This window comes from Helicoverpa armigera, chromosome 29, assembly GCF_030705265.1.
Source record: "Helicoverpa armigera isolate CAAS_96S chromosome 29, ASM3070526v1, whole genome shotgun sequence".
Classification (NCBI taxonomy): Eukaryota; Metazoa; Arthropoda; class Insecta; order Lepidoptera; family Noctuidae; genus Helicoverpa; species Helicoverpa armigera.
In genome coordinates, this window is record NC_087148.1 from 1,375,213 (window position 1) to 1,394,656 (window position 19,444).

Genomic DNA, 19,444 nt, shown 5'->3' on the forward strand with positions numbered 1-19,444 from the left:
GCTTTGGGTCTGACAAAGCTGTCATTTGTACATTTTCTGCAGCTGCTGCGACTAATCAGAAGCCAGAAAGTCTGTCAGTCTTACCATGGATATCGTCTTGTGTAGTTGACTGGATTGAAGGTAGCTAGATAGGTAGTCGCTCCAAGCAAAATATTGGTACTCAAACAGATTCGGTGACTGGAAGCCAACACCAACATAGTTGGGGAATAGCTGGATGGATGATAAAATGAGTCATCATCATCAGCAGGCGCATAGGGTAGGTTAGTTTCACTACTGGGGAGAAACACTTGTATGACGGGGATTTTCTGTGCACTTACTCACTATGGTAAGGCTGACCCCACATTAGGCGTGCGCGATCCTCGGGCGTGTGAGTAGCGCGGGCGTCGCGAGCGCGCTGCGTGATCGTCGCGTTTTGCTGCCCTACGGCATGTGCACGCGAGCACGCGGCGCTCGAGTTGCGTTCTTACCCCTTCGCCCTCTATCCCCGTCACTCGCTAAACGCCTTAGCAATTAAACGTCAAGGAGAGCGGCACGTGCGCGCCGCGAGCGCGCTGTAGGTAAATGCCGCAGGGCAGCAAAACGCGACGCACGCGCGGCGCCCGCGCTACTCACACAACCGAGTTCGTACTGGAAACCTGCAGTTTTGCCAAGATTTTCAAAATGTACGCTTGCAATTTGTCATTTCTTGGTGGAGCCAGCAAATCGAAAGAAACATAAGTGTTGTATACTGTGCGTCACTACCGCACACACCGGGAAAATTTCGCTCTTGCGGAAGACGTTTATATACCATATTTTGTGTCACACAGGACGACAGTATCCACCGAAACACTTTCAAAGATCTGATGAACGAACAAACCAGACCTGACTTGGTCACCTGGGGCCAATCAGAGCTCTATGAAGCGATCATATGCTTTGGCTCCTACTGTTATTGCGGTTTCTGAAAATTTATTCACCTCATTCAACGATGAATGTAATTCTGATGGTACTATTAAGAACACTTGCTTAGCGCAGAAGCTGACGTTGGCAGGTCGACTCTTTTGACTTCTCGAATAGGATACCATTGGTTTTTGTGCAATGCACACCTGCAATGCATGCTGGATTAGGATAGGATACAGGTGGATAGGATTTGCAACAGAAAACAATTCTGTCTTTGTGATTGAATGACATCAAACGTAGTTTTATATAAAAGGTGTTTTTTTAGACTTGGCTCGGGTCCTACTGAGACTGTTCGTAATCGTGACCAGTGTATTTGCGATCAGAAGTTGAAAGTAAGCATGTCTCTGGTATGCGACGCGCAATGTGTTCGTTTTCAGACGCATAAAGCATTTTACGTGTGTATGGTATTAAATCGAGAAAGCTCCCATTTCTTATCTGCACTTTGTATCTGGGCTTGTTCTTAAAGCTACAGAATCCTACATTACCTACCTACCTCACGCTTAGCAGCGCTTGCGAGAGACAGATCCTCCTTTCTTCTCGGATTAAGTTTACATATTTTGCATCAGAAAAAATAATTAAGGTCTACTTAATACTACTCACTCAAAGTAATTTGTTTTAAGGCCACCACATTAGTGGAAGATAAGCTATGTTTATGAAAAAATCCTGATATAAACTCCATCTGTAACTTTAAATGATAATTAATTGTTATACTAAAGTCATCATTTTTTACATAATGTTCAAAAAATTATTGAGATGGCACCGTTTTAAATTTGGCTGAGAACTATTAATTTTCCTTTCATCAAGGTAATAATTATAATTGGATTTTGATGTGGCACGGCAAACTGACAAACACTATTGAAATGTCTATCAAAAAATTACACTACGTGTTAAAATATGATGAATTACGGAAAATACACAACTCCATCTGTTGAAATAATAATCCTCTATAAATAATGTATGGTAATTTATTGTCATTTACCACCTCGCTCCTTTGTCAAATTTTATGTATTTTATTTAACACAGATTACCACAGATGGAGCTACTTTAACCTTGGCTAAACAAAATTTTCATTTTTTTTTCTTCCTAAGTTACTTATGAAGGTGTGATTTTCTGTGTAAAGATCAACTAATATAAGTACAACATTCAAATGTACAGTTTTGACAAACAGATTGCGTGTCGTAATATTTTACATCTTGAATTCACAAAATTAATCATATCTTTTGATAGAGTGAATCGATTTCGATGAAACAAAAATTAAGTAATACCCCAAGTTACGTACAATTTTTGTATATAAGCATTGTCTGCATTGAATTCGTAGATTTTACGTGAATCCCGAACGAACAAACAGATAAACAGACAAACAGACAAAAATGACAAAAATGATGGAAATGGGTTCTGTTAGTTATCCTTTAACATGCTGGCTATTTTTTTTGTCAATTTCTTCAATGTACAAAAATTACTTTTCTACAGATTTATTATATGTATAGATTATGATTTAACACAGACATTTTTATAATATTTACGTTTATTTACATTTTAAACCATTTTTGAATGAAAATGACAATGTCACTGTCGCTATGAAGTATTCTTTTTACTTATTGTCATTTCATTAAAACCAAAGAAGTTTGTCTTCATAGTTAAGAAAGAAGTTTCGTTTGAGAAAATTGCTTAGGTACAGATAGAATCTTTGTGAAAACTTAATAAGTCTTTTAGTAAAAAATTGGAAAACAATGGTTTTGAGTCAGCACTATTTTTTTAAAATAATATTACTGCAAATTATATATTTATTAGTCAAGAAGGATATATATTTATTTACATAGTTACACTATGTAGTTAAAGTATGTAGGTACCTACAATACAACCAAAAACTATCAGAATAAAAATCTAAAATAAAAATGAAATATTTATTTGTAAGTACCTATACGGTAAATTACAGAAACATCTGTTTTTCCTTATCTAAGTAACAGTAAACGAAACAAAAAACAATTTTTTAAATATCCTAAACAACAAAAGGAGGTCAAATGAGCTACATCCGTGGTTATGAGACCGAGGTCTCGCTTTATTCATTTGCATGACACTGTTTTCAATATTTTAAACCATATGATTGATTGCTTAGTGCTGAAAGTAACACTTTATAGTGGTCAGGACTTAGACCGGCTCCTGACCAGCACCGGTTAACGGTGTAGCCACGGACCCCCACAAATACATACCACAATTTTCTTCCATACAAACTTGATATGAAAACTTCGCTTGCGCGATTCAGGAATTCGAACTTCAACAATTAATTACACAAAACTACTAAGAAAAACCACAATATATTTACACCAATACAAAGTAAATTTCAAGCAGATTTTTTTGCATATTTTTTTAGAAACTAAAGTATAGTTTTAACACTTTTATCAAAGGTTTTAATTTAGGAAATTCGCTTACGTGTTTTCGTGTAAGAGGAAGAAAGACGGTAGAAATTACTCTTTGCTAGATTCAAGAGAGTCTATTGGATGTTACAGTATTGATTGTTGTGCAAACGGGTAAAGTAACGCCCTAATATTGATTTTTAGAGAGAGAATCCTAACACGATTGAAATAGCAGCATTTGGGTATTTAAATGATATGAATACTAATACTTTTGACGATTAATTTGTGAAATATATAAAAAAAAAACATCTAAAAGTCTTGAATGTGCTGCAAAATAAATCAATCCTTAGATAAGTATGTTGTCAAAACATCAGATTCACGCATGCGCAAACCACACAACGCAAGTGTCATAAGTACTATCGCGGACTGACTGCCTCGTTGGTCTAGTGGTCGCAAGCGCGGCTGCTGTGCTCGAGGTCTCGGGTTCAATTCCATATTAAAAAATAAATATTAAAGTGTCATACGACACATATAAAAAATGAGAGATTGTGTGTAAACTTCACAAAAACCATCTACTAAATAGTACGAACAAAGCCTAAACATTTGTTTGGATAGGTGAAACCGTTCTTGAATTATGAAATTACATGGAAAAGGGACATTAATTTATATATAACTAGCTTTTGCCCGCAACTTCGTTCGCGTGGAATAGTGACTACCAGCAGATTTTTGATTTGACCAATAGATGGCGCTATATGTCCGGAATAATTTTATTTTTATTTTTTTTTGTAATAAAAACTATCCTATGTCCTTTCTCATGTTTCAAACTATGTCTGTACCAAATTTCACACAAATCGGTTCAGTAGTTTAGGCGTGAAGAAAAGACAGACAGACAGACAGACAGAGTTACTTTCGCATTTATAATATTAGTTTGGATATACATAGATTACGTGACAAAGATATGACTTTAACTTGTACAGTCAACTTCATGTCAGTGCTAACAGTTTTATAGGAAAATCGTACTTATCACTATTGAGTTAAGGTGCATGACAATTACCACTGATGTGCAGTCTACCGTACCTGTGGATAGGATATAGAAACCTACCTTTAAGCTTGGTTTGCTCCTTATCCGCCTTTTCCGCAGCCCTCTGAGCGTCGAGACAGGTGGCGCTCCCTGGTGGATGCTTGCGATCCTTCTCGCTTGCTCGACGCTTGCTACCGTCTATGCCAACCTGTGGGAATGTACATATTGTGGGAATCTGGGCATACGTGTCCTCTCACATATAAGAGACTATTCAAAGGAGTATCTGGTCCCCTGCTCGCGTCCAAGTAACTAATTTGTCATAAGTTAACGGGGACTTTAGATTGTCCCTCTATAATTAAATAACCAGCAAACATAATGATAATTTTTGGAGATGTATGTATATAATATGCAAAATAGTTGAGAAAAGGCTAGACTAATATGAGTGCCCGCTTAATTCTTTAAGGTTTTAAAGAGTTAAAGGTAAATAAAAGTTACAAAAGTTACAAAATTTTAGAGAAATCTAAAACCAACGACTTCTTTCTTATTTGACAATATAAATACATATCTACATTACAACGAGCTCAATTTTAACAACCGTATCAGTCAAAACTGTAGTAACCCAAACGCCTCGATAGTCCCAGTAACTGATCTGGCCTACCATACGTTACTCAACCTTCATAAGTTGCCTGACCTATCTTCCCTATGGTATCTCCGCTCATTTTTCCTTCCTCCTTTCCATACCTAGGTAAGGGGCAAAACCCACGGTTCTCCTCACCTTACTAGTAGCCGGTACAAGTTTGACTCCTGGAGGTGCTCCTGGAGGTGCCCTCACAATGGGAGGCTCGACTCCTCCTAGCTTCTTGATAGGCTGAACAGTTATAGACATCGCGTATAACTGGAAGTCGTGCTTCGGTCGCTCTAGGACTGGTACGTTTTGTAAGTACCTGGGGTCAGTCAAAAAAATCACTCTCAGAGGTATATAATAAACTAAACTAACCTAACCATCAGTTGAACAAAGCTCCATTAAAGTTAAAGCTTCTTTAAATCTATTGCTGACTCTTTCTTTGTCAACCAGATAAAAAGTGACAGCAATAGATTTAATGAAGCTTTAATTTAATGGAGCTTTGTGCAACTGACGGTATACAAATTTACTGTATAACTTAGGGTGGTATAATTCTTCCCGAACTTATTGGCTGCTCACAAATAACTTCCAATCAAAAAGCAGTTGATACCCAAGTGGATGCTGCGCAGTGGCTCATTACAATATTTCCAACTGCCATAGAGTTTGGCACAACCACTGAACAAATTTTGATGTACTTATACAGTTATATAAATTCTACATCAAAAAAATATACTTACTATTTTATCCTGGTTAAACTACGCAAGGAATACTTACGCGAATGCCATTAGCTTCGGAGATGTAAAAGTGAGCACACAGGCTGCACCATCATCCTAAAACCAAACGATGTTGTTGTAGACATAAAAGACAATGTCTATTTGAGTAAGTAAATAACTGAAGGTTGTTAATGATCATGATTTATTCCACAAATACAAATGAAACAAATAGACTACAGATTAAAAAAGTTGTCGATGGACCTTAAGCTTAAGAATTGTTATTTCGGTATTTACAATGATTTTAGCCGCATTTATTTTTGAACAGAGTTTTCCAATAAAAAAATACATCAAGGGGAACATGAAAAAGCTGTTACTCACCATAGCATCAACCCTTAGCCCAGTAGGCCCACAAGCATGGGGCTCAAACATATAATACGAGGGCGCTCCGGCCACTCGCCAAATACACACCGCATGGGGTACCGACCATAGAATGCCGTGAGTATGAGCTTCGAAGAAACGTTCTAATGCACATCTGTAGGAAAAAACATTTATTTTCTAGATGATTCTAGAGGTCTCGGCAACTTTCTCAAAGCAGCCCGGAAAGTGGAAGTTGGTGACTGATACACCCGTGCATCCGAGAGCACGTGAATGTCGGTCCTGCTTGTAATCTCTATCCGGTGATGTCGGATTGTCGTCCCATCGCGCGCAGAGAGTAAAGGAATAGTGAGTGCACATGTGTCTGCGCGAATGCTTGTGCACTATAATATGTCCTGTGCAGCTGGCTGATCTTCTTATATGAGAACAGTCGCTGTGGCCTGTATCATCATCATTGTTTTATTAGCAGAACTACATTCAGCTGCTGACAATACAATAATATGCTACTGACGAACAGATCTGATGATGAAGTCGGAAGATATGAACTGCAACTTCAAGATTTAACATCGTATCATAACTGTGTTTGGACTTTTTATAAAACACTTTGATGCCGATAAGCGTGCGTGTATAAAAGCGTGTTTTTCTATTGTTTTTAAACTATTGATTTATTTCTAGAACTGTTCTGACCTGACAGTCATCTGACTGGGTTCCTTCTGCTCGAGCTTGCCCGAGAACACTTCCTCCAAGTCGTATCGCACGTAGTTCACGCCGAGCACGAAGCGTTTCAACACCTGGCATCGTTCATAAAGTTAATAAGCTTATATTTGGTATGCATAAAAAATAACTTATGTACGTGTGATACATAAGTTCAAAACGAATAGGAAATTGTAATATCTTATTTTATCTCTCTCGCACTCTTTATGTTACATAAAACACCTTCCGCTATCTTTAATTCACTATCTTCTACACCTTGTATACTCTCTCTCCTCTTATACACTCTTCTGCTCCTTTACTCTCTTTCACATTAAGATGCATAGTTTGAGGGCAATTGTGAATCTTTCTGTACTTAAAACACTTGGATACTACAACATATTTGTATTTGACTTGTTATCTTTCTTATGCACTACTTCACCCCTTCATACATTATACTCCATCCGCATCCATATTCTTCATCTCTTACTTTCATACACTCTCTTTTTTTCTCACATAGGTACTCTCATCCTTTCTCTTATTCACTAACCTGCAACGGCAACAGCACATCTTCCCCAGGGCGGAACTCATAGCCCAGCGAGCCTAGCGAGGCAGTGAACAGTTGGCAGGCGACCGACATGACCTCGTCCACGGTGCGTCGCGTCCAGAGGTGAGGACGACGCACGTGAGACATGGCGGCGCCTACTATCGCTGCGCAAGCTGATTGGAGTAGCGCGTCGCGAGTGAACCTGGTTTTACAAGTCCAATGGTTAAGTCCAACAATAGGAGTCCGATTTTTCTTTTAGGAGAAAAATAGGTCCCACCATAGAGCATCTTTCCTACAAAAAGGCGCTCAGAAAATCCTAGTTAGAACGTCCTAAAAGTCAGTGGTTGGTAAGTACTACTATGTTACCCATGCTGTCTAATTTTAAATCCACCAGGTTTCTGTTTTAGTCTCTACTGAACAAAAGCCTCCTCTATAGTCTACCATTTCTACCGAATACACTATGTGTCAACCAATCAGCGAAATAACTATTTAAACCTTCACCTTTATCACTTTCTTCTGAGCTGTTATTCAATGAAACTGGTGAAGGTCTCAGAAAGCGTTAGGAAAAACCACCCTATTTTTTATCCCCAAGCTAATTCTCAATTACCCATAAAATACACCCATATAGAATAACTCTATTCTCAAAATTTTCAAAATTTTACATAACTTGTTAACGGTATATTCAAAAGTATGTCTGATACAGCAAATTACGTGTATCAGAAAAGGCAAACATCAAGTCAAATATTATACATGTCAGATCACATTCACATCCTTTACAGCTCAAATTCTTTCGTTAATGTGAAAGTCAATTTCAATATACAGCTCCAAAGTTACTTACTTCATCAAATCAGGTGGTCTAGTTCCCCTCAATATAGTCCTTCCTCTAGCAGTCTCCACGAAGGCGGTGAGCACCTTCCACTCGTACCCTTCATCCGGCACCGTACCCTGAGGAGTGACTGGAGTACTCAGCTTCGAGAACTCCCAGAATACTTTCACTGCTGATATTGAGAACCTGGGGAGGAGGTACAAGTCTGATTTAGCAAGTGTGTCTTCTGTGGGACTCCTGTGGGACTCCTGTGGGACTCCTGTGGGACTCCTGATGACATTGTACTACATTGTACCTTTCTTTTTACGTGGGAAATTATATCAAAATGAATGCATCTATTTGCAATGCGAGAGTTTTAATAATTGAAAACAACCTTCTGCTTCCTTTCCATTATGGATGCAGCAAAATCTGCCTCTTGCCAGTAATAGACTGAATAATCGAAAGTTGACTTCTCTAAATATCTGGCGGTTTTGTACTTGGCACCCAAATGGAACCAGTTTTTTTAGCTACGTACTTGTTGTTTACACTCATAACTGAAATTCTTTACGATCTGTCGGCCACCAAGGTCTTTATTTTTTAAAGTCGTAACATCTTTACTACTTCATCTAGAAACTTTGCCGTCAATCTTGACTTTGATAAAAGAGTACACTGCAATGAAAGCCGATTCTAAAGAATTTTTACTGGCGCCCAACTGGGACCATCAACCCACACATATACAGTCTAAAAATCATATATCATATCATGTTGTTTATACTGTGCTTATATCAAGTTAGATTCGACTTTTGACTTAGTATTTTGACATTAGCTCCACACAAATTACGTCAAACTTCAAACTAACCGCATAACCATCGTCAGACACTTACTTGTTATCACCAGGCCTCATAGTGTTTTCCACGTTGGCTCTGAAAGTGTCTGCCAACTCCTCGATGTTGGAGAAGATGACCAGGGCCGCAGCCCCGGCTGGGGATGCCTTGCCGGCTGGTCCCACTGCGTGAGGCTCTAGCATCACGTATGACTTGTCGTCTACGCCTTTCCAGATTGCCACGCAATAGCCTTTGGCGCAGAGGACGCCATATTTGTTCTGAATAAAAAATAACCTAGTTATATTTGAGAACTACCAATTCCCCCATATTTTGACCCGAGTTTCCGCAGAAATTCTTCCTGCAGCTAGATAAAAGTAACCTATAACTTTTGTCTATGCCTTTCTAAAATACTTGGCTTTCAACTTAAAAAAACCTCATCCAAATCGATTCATGCGTTTGAGTTACGGTGCTACCGAAAGACAGTCATAAACCCTTCTTTTTCTCTCGTCTCGTGAGGGAGGTTGTAGGCATGAACTTGGATATATGTATCGGAAAAGAGCGACCAAAGAAACGATGAAAGATTATATTAAAGTTAATATAGCTAGAAAAAAGTACATGGATATAATGACAGGTAGAAAAGTATGGATTGAGAAAACATGCTACATGCTGGTATAAGGGGAGGAAGATGATGATTAAAAAGACCATTATATGTATGTAATAACATAAGCATGAGGTAAATAAACACATACATTGCTAAAGAAGCTGGTGATGGCTTTCTTGAGACTGTTGACGCTGCCGTTCTCCCCTGCCTTCGTGTCGCCTCCGATTACATCTGGCTCCACTTCTAGTTTCACCTGGAATATAAGTTTAGTATTTAATAGAGAGGACAAATAAAAACACTTTTTTTGGGGAAATCGGTTAAAATTTAAGAGATCGGGTTTCAATATTGGACTGGTGTTTTTCATTGTCTCGCAAGCTAAACATCAAGTAATTATGTACTCCATCCAGTTATAATTTCAAAGAGACCTATTACAAGAAAGATCCTTTTCAAACGACAAACGTTAAGACCCCTTCTTATGGATAAAAACATCAAGACAGACGCTGTTCAAAATTGGCTGGCAGGTTTAAAAGGGGGCATACCGAACCTAGCCAGATTACACGGGAACTCTGGCAACTACCTATTATCTATCTATTATGGGAAAGACTAAGAGCTGATATTTAACAGCTGAATCAATTAATGATAATTTTCTTGTGTCCTGAAATTACCACTCTAATTGGTTCAACCAAAAACAGACAAAATTCTCTATAAAGTTAAAGATTTGCACTGTCAAACGTAAACTCACACTAAAGTTAGTAACATGGAATTCCGGCACCATTTCCTTAGGTTTGAGCTTGGGCGGATTCTTGGCGTTACCCAGCGACATGGTGTAGAGTCTGTCTCCATACTTGAGCACCGCGTCCAGTAGCTCCGGCTTCCAGAACTGGTAGGGCTCTATGTGTTCTACTCATCATCTCTCGAGCCTGTTCCCAACTATGTTGGGGTCGGCTTCCAGTCTAACCCGATGCAGCTGAGTACCAGTGCTTTACAAGAAGCGACTATCTGACCTCCTCAACCCAGTTACCCGGGCAACCCAATTCCCTTTGGTTAGACTTGGCTCTATGTGTTCCACAACTATCACTAAAGACAAGTTAAAGAAACTTCATGCCGAGATGAAGATGCTGGGGTGAATGTGCAGAGTAACGAGGCTCAATAAGATCCATACGCGGTAGCCTTGGAGTACGCGATGTCGCCGACAAAATGCAACAGAAACGGCTGCGATGGTACGGACATGTAAAAAGAAGACCACTTGAGTACATCGGCAATGCGACACTCAATCTCGATATACCCGGCCAAAGACCACAATATGCCACAATACACCAAATTTACATTATGGAATGCAATAAATGATATGATGATGATGATGATGAAGACGCAGAGGCAGGCCCAAACTGCGGTGGCTGAGTGTCGGAAAATCTGCGAACTCGAAGAGGAAGATGTCCTGGATAGAGCTAAGAAGAAGAAGAAGAAGTAAAAGAAAATTTCACTCACACTAAAGTTAGTGACATGAAATTCCGGCACCATCTCCTTCGGCTTCAGCTTGGGCGGATTCTTGGCGTTACCCAGCGACATGGTGTAGAGTCTGTCTCCATACTTGAGCACCGCGTCCAGTAGCTCCGGCTTCCAGAACTGGTAGGGCTCTATATGTTCTACTCATCATCTCCCGAGCCTTTTCCCAACTATGTTGAGGTCGGCTTCCAGACTAACCGGATTCAGCTGAGTACCAGTGCTTTACAAGAAGCGACTGCCTATCATGCCGAGATGAAGATGCTGCGGTGGATGTGCGGAGTAACGAGGCTCGATATGACCCGTAACGAGTACGTACGCGGTAGCCTTGGAGTACGCGATGTCGCCGACAAAATACAAGAAAAACGGCTGCGATGGTACGGACATGTAAAAAGGAGACCACCTCGACACCCAATCTCGATATACCCGGTCAAAGGCGCAGAGGCAGGCTAAAACTACAGAGGTTGAGTGTCGTAAAGAAAGACATGAAAATCTGCGAACTCGAAGAGGAAGATGTCCTGGATAGAGCTAAGAAGAAGAAGAAGTAGTTAAAGAAATCTTCACTCACGCTAAAGTTAGTGACATGGAATTCCGGCACCATCTCCTTCGGTTTGAGCTTGGGCGGATTCTTGGCGTTACCCAGCGACATGGTGTAGAGTCTGTCTCCATACTTGAGCACCGCGTCCAGTAGCTCCGGCTTCCAGAACTGGTAGGGCTCTATGTGTTCTACTACTATCACTAAAGAAACTTCATGCCGAGATGAAGATGCTGCGGTGGATGTGCGGAGTAACGAGGCTCGATAAGATCCGGAACGAGTACGTACACGGTAGCCTTGGAGTACGCGATGTCGCCGAGAAAATGCAAGAGAAATGGCTGCGATGGTACGGACATGTAAAAAAGGAGACCACCTGAGTACATCGGCAATGCGACACTCAATCTCGACATACCCGGTCAAAGGCGTAGAGGCAGGCTAAAACTACTAGGTTGAGTGTCGTAAAGAAAGACATGAAAATCTGCGAACTCGAAGAGGAAGATGTCCTGGATAGAGCTAAGAAGAAGAAGAAGGAGTAAAAGAAAACTTCACTCACACTAAAGTTAGTAACATGGAATTCCGGCACCATCTCCTTCGGCTTGAGCTTGGGCGGATTCTTGGCGTTACCCAGCGACATGGTGTAGAGTCTGTCTCCATACTTGAGCACCGCGTCCAGTAGCTCCGGCTTCCAGAACTGGTAGGGCTCTATGTGTTCTACTACTATGCCCATTACTGCGTTCGCTGCGTCCTGGAAAAAAGGTGGTGTATAAGGATGTTTCTGAAGGCATGTTGGGTCCACGTATATCGTCATAAACGTCAGTTTTCTTAAAAGAACTGTTTACTGTGAATGTTCGTGTTCAATTTTCAACGTTAACTGTTGTTTTAAGAAAATCTGTTGTTTTTGTTGTTGGTTAAAGTGAACCTGAATGTGACAGATGCAAGTGGTAGATTAATAATAGCGCTTTCACACTAGTCCATTTTCCGCTCAAAAGAGAAAACCCACGGGACAACGCTCAGTTCATAGAGCATCATTATCAAATTCCGGTACAAAGGATTAGCACATATGGAGCTTGGGACCCCAGCAAAGCGGACCGCAGCAAAGTTATGAAACAACTATGGAATAGTAAGTATTCTGAGCGGACCAATTCTAGTTATTGGTGGTTTATATACTTCTGCGATCCGCTTTAGTGGAGTCTAGGTTTTTTGCCGCGAGCAGTAATATGTCGTGCATGTAAAAACTAATTATATACAAGCGACTAAATACGAGAGTACCTATTTTCGTGTGAAATCGAAAAGTAGATAAAAAAATAATGTTCCGTTAATGTTCTGAGATAGTCCTAGTTGATCAAAAATCTTCTTGAATGATGAAGATTAGAAGTTACCTATGAATTATTTAGTGAGCACAAACCTGATTATCCCTATTAGGCTGATCCATGAAGTAATTCTCGTTCTGAGCGAGTCTCGCCCTCACGGACGCAGTGGAACGAGTCAGACGATCCATGTATTTGCCCATGGCGGCATCGTCTAATGCGGGCACTAGTTCTTCTGCCGTCGCTGTATGGAGAAACAATTATTTAAGAACCTAGGGTAAGGTAGATTAGAGTAATTTAATGATCTGCTGCTGAACTAAATTTATAGCTATGTTTTATACAGGTACGGGCATGGTTCCATGGGTTGCGACTGAAACAGCTGGTATACATATAGTTACAGATAGGTGTTGAAATGAAGTCTTTTTCCCAGTAGTGGGGCAGTGTAGGCTAAAAGTGAAAGTAATCAAACTATATAAGGATCATATCCATGCCACGCGCCTGAGGCATGCAGACAAAGTATATAGAGAGGATATGAACGCGTGGTATGAAAATTTTTCGTAATAGATTACAAAATCAGGTTAGGAAATATTTTGCTTGGTTCAGTTACATTCGCACATGGATCATAAAATCATAAGGTTAAGCAACGCTTAGCGCGTTCGGTCCGTGTATGGGTGACTGACTTCTCATAATATGTGGCTCTGTATTTCGGAAGGCACGTTTTTCTCCTTCTAAGCGTTCCCGTAAAATTAAGTCAGTTCTTAACCACATGGATAAAAGAGGATTAAGAGGGATACTCACGAGGAGCGGGGCCACCTTCTTCACCCTCATCGACGCGATCCTTGGCGGGTCCTCCGCGTTTCTCCTTGAGCATTGAGGTCAGCTCGTTGATGACCTTGACGGGGTATAACTTGTAGGGGGCCAAGCATTGCTTGCCGTCCAGACCGCCTTGACGAGCTGGCAATTCAAGATTTTATTTTTCAAAACATGGTACAGGCGTAAAACTTTGAGAAGGAACTAAAACTTTAAAAGAAGACTGAGTTGACTTTTCACTTTTCCTATTTAAATTTTTCTCCCTTTTAATATAATATTTTTTGAGCTGTACTTAAACTTCAAAGTTTGATCGTAAGAAGGGTGAAAATATGAGAAGAGGTAACTAAAACAGCAGGATTTTTGGCGTTGTTTCAGACTTTTTCAAAGAAATGTTGTGGCTTGAAGTCAGCTGCAGCCAGAAAATCGAACCCAACATAGTAGGAAAGAGCTCAGGCAAATAGTTATACATACTAAGTTTGTCAATAAACTCTCCGGGACTCGCGGCCACTATGAGAACCGGACACGATTCCAGTGGGACTTCTTCTTGTTCAGGCTCCGGTTTCTCTTCGCCCTCTGAAATTAAAAACAAAAAATACAGTTCATAACTCAATGGTGGTCTCCAAATAAATTTCGATAAATGGAACTAGTGAATTTAATAAAATGTCCATACGCTTATAGTAAGTTCAACTCAGTTGTGCGCGCGGCCTTATGTGTGGGTAACCCTTGTACATATACAGTAACTTTGTGTGCGTGACAAGAGGTACAGTCGGGTACAATACAGTTATTTAGGGGTTGTATACGGGGGTTTAAAGAAAAACAGTTATTACGTAATTTAATGTTTATTTATTTATAATGATTATGAATCGCTATTTGAAAAATCAAATGATGAATTTTCGGATTCGCTACTCTCCAAGGAGAATTATAAATTCTGACTCCAATGTCAAAATGTCTATAGTATTCTTCTTTTTTCTTTTCTACATGTAGACAAGTATTACGCCACATCCCTTCATCAATTTGACTTAAACGAGACTTAAGTTTCATTATTTTGTTATTTTGGTCGACATTATGCGAAGCAATATAACTTTTTAAAATTCCCCGCACATTTTGTTTACATTATTATACTAGATTATACCTCTTTTTACATTCTTAGTCCACACTTTTATTTATTGTCCACGTACCCCGAGCTAGAAAATATGTACTTAAGGAGTATTCAATTCTTAGATACTGTCAATGTCAATTTGAAAAGACGTATGAAAAAATAATGAAAAACTATATTTAATAATAAAAAGCTTTGAATGTCGTTTTATTTTTTGAAACGCTTTATCTGACTCCTTAATAATTTCTCCGCGAATAACTAGTATTTTCGTAAACGACTGTACCCATAAGAAAAAGTGATAAGAACACGTCATGCTCGGACGACGTCACTGTCACACGAATGAAAGTTGTATATTTACAAGCCGACGCACACATAGGGCCGCGCGCAAATCTGAGTTGAACTATCTATACTTCCATTAAAGGCGTTTTGGTCCTGTCTTTAGATTTTAAGCGCTACCTTTCAGCCATTCCAATTACCTCTAGTAAGCAAATCGACAGAAATGTAATCTACATATTATGCAATCTACATATCTGTTGTTTTGCCTTCTAGACATTGGAACTTGACATTACTTGTAAGAGGCAAATGTCAAATTCATTCTCTAGCAAGCATCCAATGTTGGGTAACAGAGTTATTCGCAGTGTTACCCTGGTACATTTTGGGGCCCAGAAAGAACATGGTGGGATTTGGTCACTTCAAAAAAGGATAAGTTATTGAATTCTTAAAGTAAATTATTTTTATAAGATTACCTCCGCCGGCTTCCTCATCATCTTCCTCGCCTGGTTCACCAGCACCTTCACCGGTCATCTCATCAGCGAGACGCTGAAGACGGAGCTCGTCACCTGAGGACATCGGAAATGGTTTGACAATATCATGAAGATTTATATGACGGGACAGTAACTAACAAGTAAATGGCATTCATTGGTACATTGTAAAGAAGTCATGTTCTGTAATTATATACTTACACTTACCTACAATTAATACTTACTGAATTAAAAGAATTTAAACAAGGTGATTTTCACGTGAATAGTTAAACTGCGCTCCAGTTAGACAGAATCTCAATAAAAAAATCTATGAGTAAAAATTCGGTAAAAAATACTGTATAATGACCATAACCAAAAAGAGAATAAGAGCTTCCATGGAGAAGCAGTGTAATGGCCTTACTGAACTTTTTACAAACCGTGTGTATTTTTGGCCCATTACAGCGCATAGCTTACATCGAAACTTTACCGTAACGAGAGCTCACCTTTCTTAATCCTCTGCGAAGTAAGCAGCCCCTTGGTCATGGTGGGAGCAGGATCGAAGGCCACCACCTTACCGCCAGCAGCCATCCACAACCCGAGCTGGTGGTAGTCACCAAGCAGCAAAGATAGTGGATTTTGTGGGCCAATACAGCCACAAATGTTGACTTTATACATTGAAACTTTACCGTAACGAGAACCTACCCTTCTTAATCCTCTGCGATGTAAGAAGCCCCTTGGTCATGGTGGGAGCAGGATCGAAGGCCACCACCTTACCGCCGGCTGCCATCCACACCCCGAGCTGGTGGTAGTCTCCAAGCAGCAGAGAGATGGTCGTGGGTTTCGTGGTGTCGTACCACATTTTGAAGAGCAGGTCTTTCATGTCTGGTGGAGAAAATGATGTTTGTGGACTTTTTTTTTAGTAAAAGTGGTGGTGAACTGATGAAAAGATGAATTGATTGCTTAAAGATGGCATAAATCTCGACTGGAAAGAATGCATATATCATTAAGTCTACCTTTGTCAATGTACATGATATAAGATATATAAGATACATGATATATAAGTATACAGGAATAAACAAAAAAATCGTGAATGTATATAATTTATTTATTTTATTAATATATCTAAACCAAGTTGGATACCGAAAGACATAAAAAAATACATCTACTAGGATAGAAACGATAGACTCACGTTTCAGTTCAACTTTCTCCTCTTCTTCGCCTTCGCCTAGGCCTTCTTTGCCTCCGCCTCCGCCTTCACCTTCCTAAGTAGACCAATGAGAAATAATTGCATATGTGATACTTAATATTTAAGTCTATTGTTATATACTCTCGTTGAAACTTAGAAAAGCCCTCGTATCTAAGTAACAGATCATAAGGCCAGTCCGTTAGGAAGGAAGCACGTTGAACTGTAGGTCCCGGCTGTCATTTGAACATCTTCGACAGTTATCACGGGTAATCAGAAGCCAGAATGTGTGACAAGTCTTACCAAGAGGTAACTAGTACTTTGCGGAACTGGATGGCGGAGGTCAAATAGGCAGTCGCTCCATATAGTAGATTGGTACTCGGCTAAATCAAGTTACAACAGATAAAGGTTAAGCAAATGATTGTAACTGTTTAGCCTTTTTCTGTTGTAACTGGATTCAGCTAATGAGCATGATGGTAATGAAAGAACTAGTTTATATCATACCCCAGGTTCTTCATCAGGTAACCTAAGAGGCAGCTTGATGGCTTCTCCGAGCTCAATGTGGAAGGTATTAGCGCCCATCTCAAACTTCTCCGTGAGATCTTCAGGGGTGATCTCTTTACGACCAGTCTTCTTCAAGTGGTTCAGATAGTATTCAGCACCGGCCTCTGTTTAATATATGATTATGATAGTAAAGTAGGTACCACGAAGGAAAGATGAGCGGAGATGGCATAAGACAGTCAGGTGCCTTCATGTAGGTTTGACAAAACGATCAGCTACTAGAACTAACGAAGCTTTCAGGTTCCTTGTCAAATCAAAGCAGCCTGAGGTCCGGAAGTTGGTGATTGATTCACCCTTGCTTCAGCGAGCACGCTGCAGTCGGTCCTGCTTGTGATCTCTCTCCGATGGTGACGGATTGGTCCCATCGGGCTATGAGAGTGAAGGAATAGAGAGTGCACCTGTGTCCAAGCAATTGTTTGTGCACTATAATATGTCCTGCGCAGCTGGCTGATCTCCATAGGCTGTCCGAGTCCGCCAACGTCAGACTTTTTGTATGACAGATAATCGGGCCGACTTATGGTAAGACTATATCTGACGAAGACTTTTCCGACGGATTTTTTTTAGGGCGTTGTACGTTGTACGTTGCAATATTGCTATCAGTGTCTTCTAATTTTCTCCAACAAAAAATTGGTCACGCATTATCGAAGCTGGGCGGGTAGCCTTAGGAAGAGCAGCTACCTTGGCCGACAATCAGCCAGGAATAAACGTCAACTTACCGAGGAAGTTAAACATATGATCTTGATGCATATGTGGGGGTGGAACGGATTCTGTAGCGGCTGCAAACGCAGCGGCTGCTGGTAGACCTATGGTTCGTCCTGCCATGTCATCCGCCTGTGTAGAGAAAAAATTTAGGATAATACTGGTAAATAGACGTTATTATCTGCAAAGAGCTGATAAAAGGACCTAAGAGCAACAAATGTGGTGGGGATCCTTCTGTATGGCCGAAGTTCAGTACTTTCCAAAAGTGAATTTTTGACACGATTCATTCTTTTAGTCGAACGTATTGAACGTCGTATGTACGATTTAAGTTATTCTTAGTGTTTTTAAATAAGGCTCCTTCTGAGTACCTAACCAAGAAAGAGTCTGACACTCTACTGCACACACAGCGAGTGAGATCATTCCATAATTTCCTACCAAAAAAGGGGGTACCAAAAAATGAATTTGGTTTAGGATCTTCACATACTTTACAAAATTAAAATTTATAGCTACATGTTGTTAGTTTTGGAAGAGAAATAACATAACATACATTGATACCAGCTTTTTCAGCTGCCTTGCCGATAGCGGAGTTCTCCCCTCTCGGCCCCATCATGATGGCGGCTGTGCCCTTGTTGATCCATTCGTAAGCTTTACTCTGTAAATATACCGAAATTATTATTAATATGGTATCGGAAATTTCTTAAAAATATTATTTTATATATTTACAACTAGATGTTCATCCATATACTTATGTTCCACTGATGTGATGTGGAGGAATGGAAGTCATGTTGTGAGGAAAGGATGATATAGTGGAAGAGGACGACCAAAGAAACGATGGATGGATTATGTGGAAGTCGATATGGTTAGATAGAGGACTTGAGGTGATGGCAAATAGAAGAGTAGGGAAGGAAAAATGCTCCGACTGCAAATAAAATTGGGCAATAGACAGGAAGATGATGATGATGATGAATGTTGGTGATTTCTGAAGGATATTATTTTATGTACTGACAACTTTTTTCATCCACGAAAGTCATGTTATGAGAAAGAATGTCTTAGGCATGCACGTGGAAGGATATATATAGTAGAAGAGGACGACTAAAGAAATGATGGATTGATTGTGTTAAAGTTGATATGGTTAGAATGTTACTTACTTGTGAGATAACGGCAGACAGAAGAGTATGGAAGGCGAAAACATGCAGCTCTGACCAATATAATTGGCATAAGAACAAAATGATGAGGATGATGACTTGTACTCCGCTGACGATGTGACATACACACTGACCTCCAACTTAGTCTCCGGAGCGCCAATCTCAGCATTTAGCTTAGTAGCCGTGATAGCCACTGGCGAGATATTGAAGCTGTCATCACTGCCAGGGGCGAGGTTGCTTAGTAAGACATCGGCGAGTTCATCCACTTTACCCTTTATACGGACTAGACAAGCTGTGGACCGCGGCTCGTCAGATGGTAGACCTGAAAACCGTAATATTGATATTTCATAGAGGTAATAGAGTGTGTATAAGGAAAT

The 19,444-nt window shown here is 40.0% G+C and overlaps 1 protein-coding gene across 1 annotated transcript in view; it reads right to left on the reverse strand.

Annotated features, from left to right (window-relative positions):
- LOC110381109 (uncharacterized) overlaps positions 1 to 19,444 on the reverse strand; it is a 49,359-nt gene that overhangs the window by 5,108 nt on the left and 24,807 nt on the right. Inside the window, 20 exon segments of the mRNA XM_064042582.1 lie at positions 4,393 to 4,519; positions 5,087 to 5,255; positions 5,708 to 5,763; positions 6,025 to 6,178; positions 6,709 to 6,812; positions 7,262 to 7,460; positions 8,097 to 8,270; positions 8,948 to 9,165; positions 9,637 to 9,741; positions 12,080 to 12,271; positions 12,932 to 13,077; positions 13,632 to 13,787; positions 14,115 to 14,216; positions 15,486 to 15,578; positions 16,182 to 16,361; positions 16,669 to 16,741; positions 17,167 to 17,330; positions 17,940 to 18,054; positions 18,470 to 18,574; positions 19,202 to 19,389. Of these exon segments, the coding sequence (XP_063898652.1) occupies positions 4,393 to 4,519; positions 5,087 to 5,255; positions 5,708 to 5,763; positions 6,025 to 6,178; positions 6,709 to 6,812; positions 7,262 to 7,460; positions 8,097 to 8,270; positions 8,948 to 9,165; positions 9,637 to 9,741; positions 12,080 to 12,271; positions 12,932 to 13,077; positions 13,632 to 13,787; positions 14,115 to 14,216; positions 15,486 to 15,578; positions 16,182 to 16,361; positions 16,669 to 16,741; positions 17,167 to 17,330; positions 17,940 to 18,054; positions 18,470 to 18,574; positions 19,202 to 19,389 (2,820 nt within the window).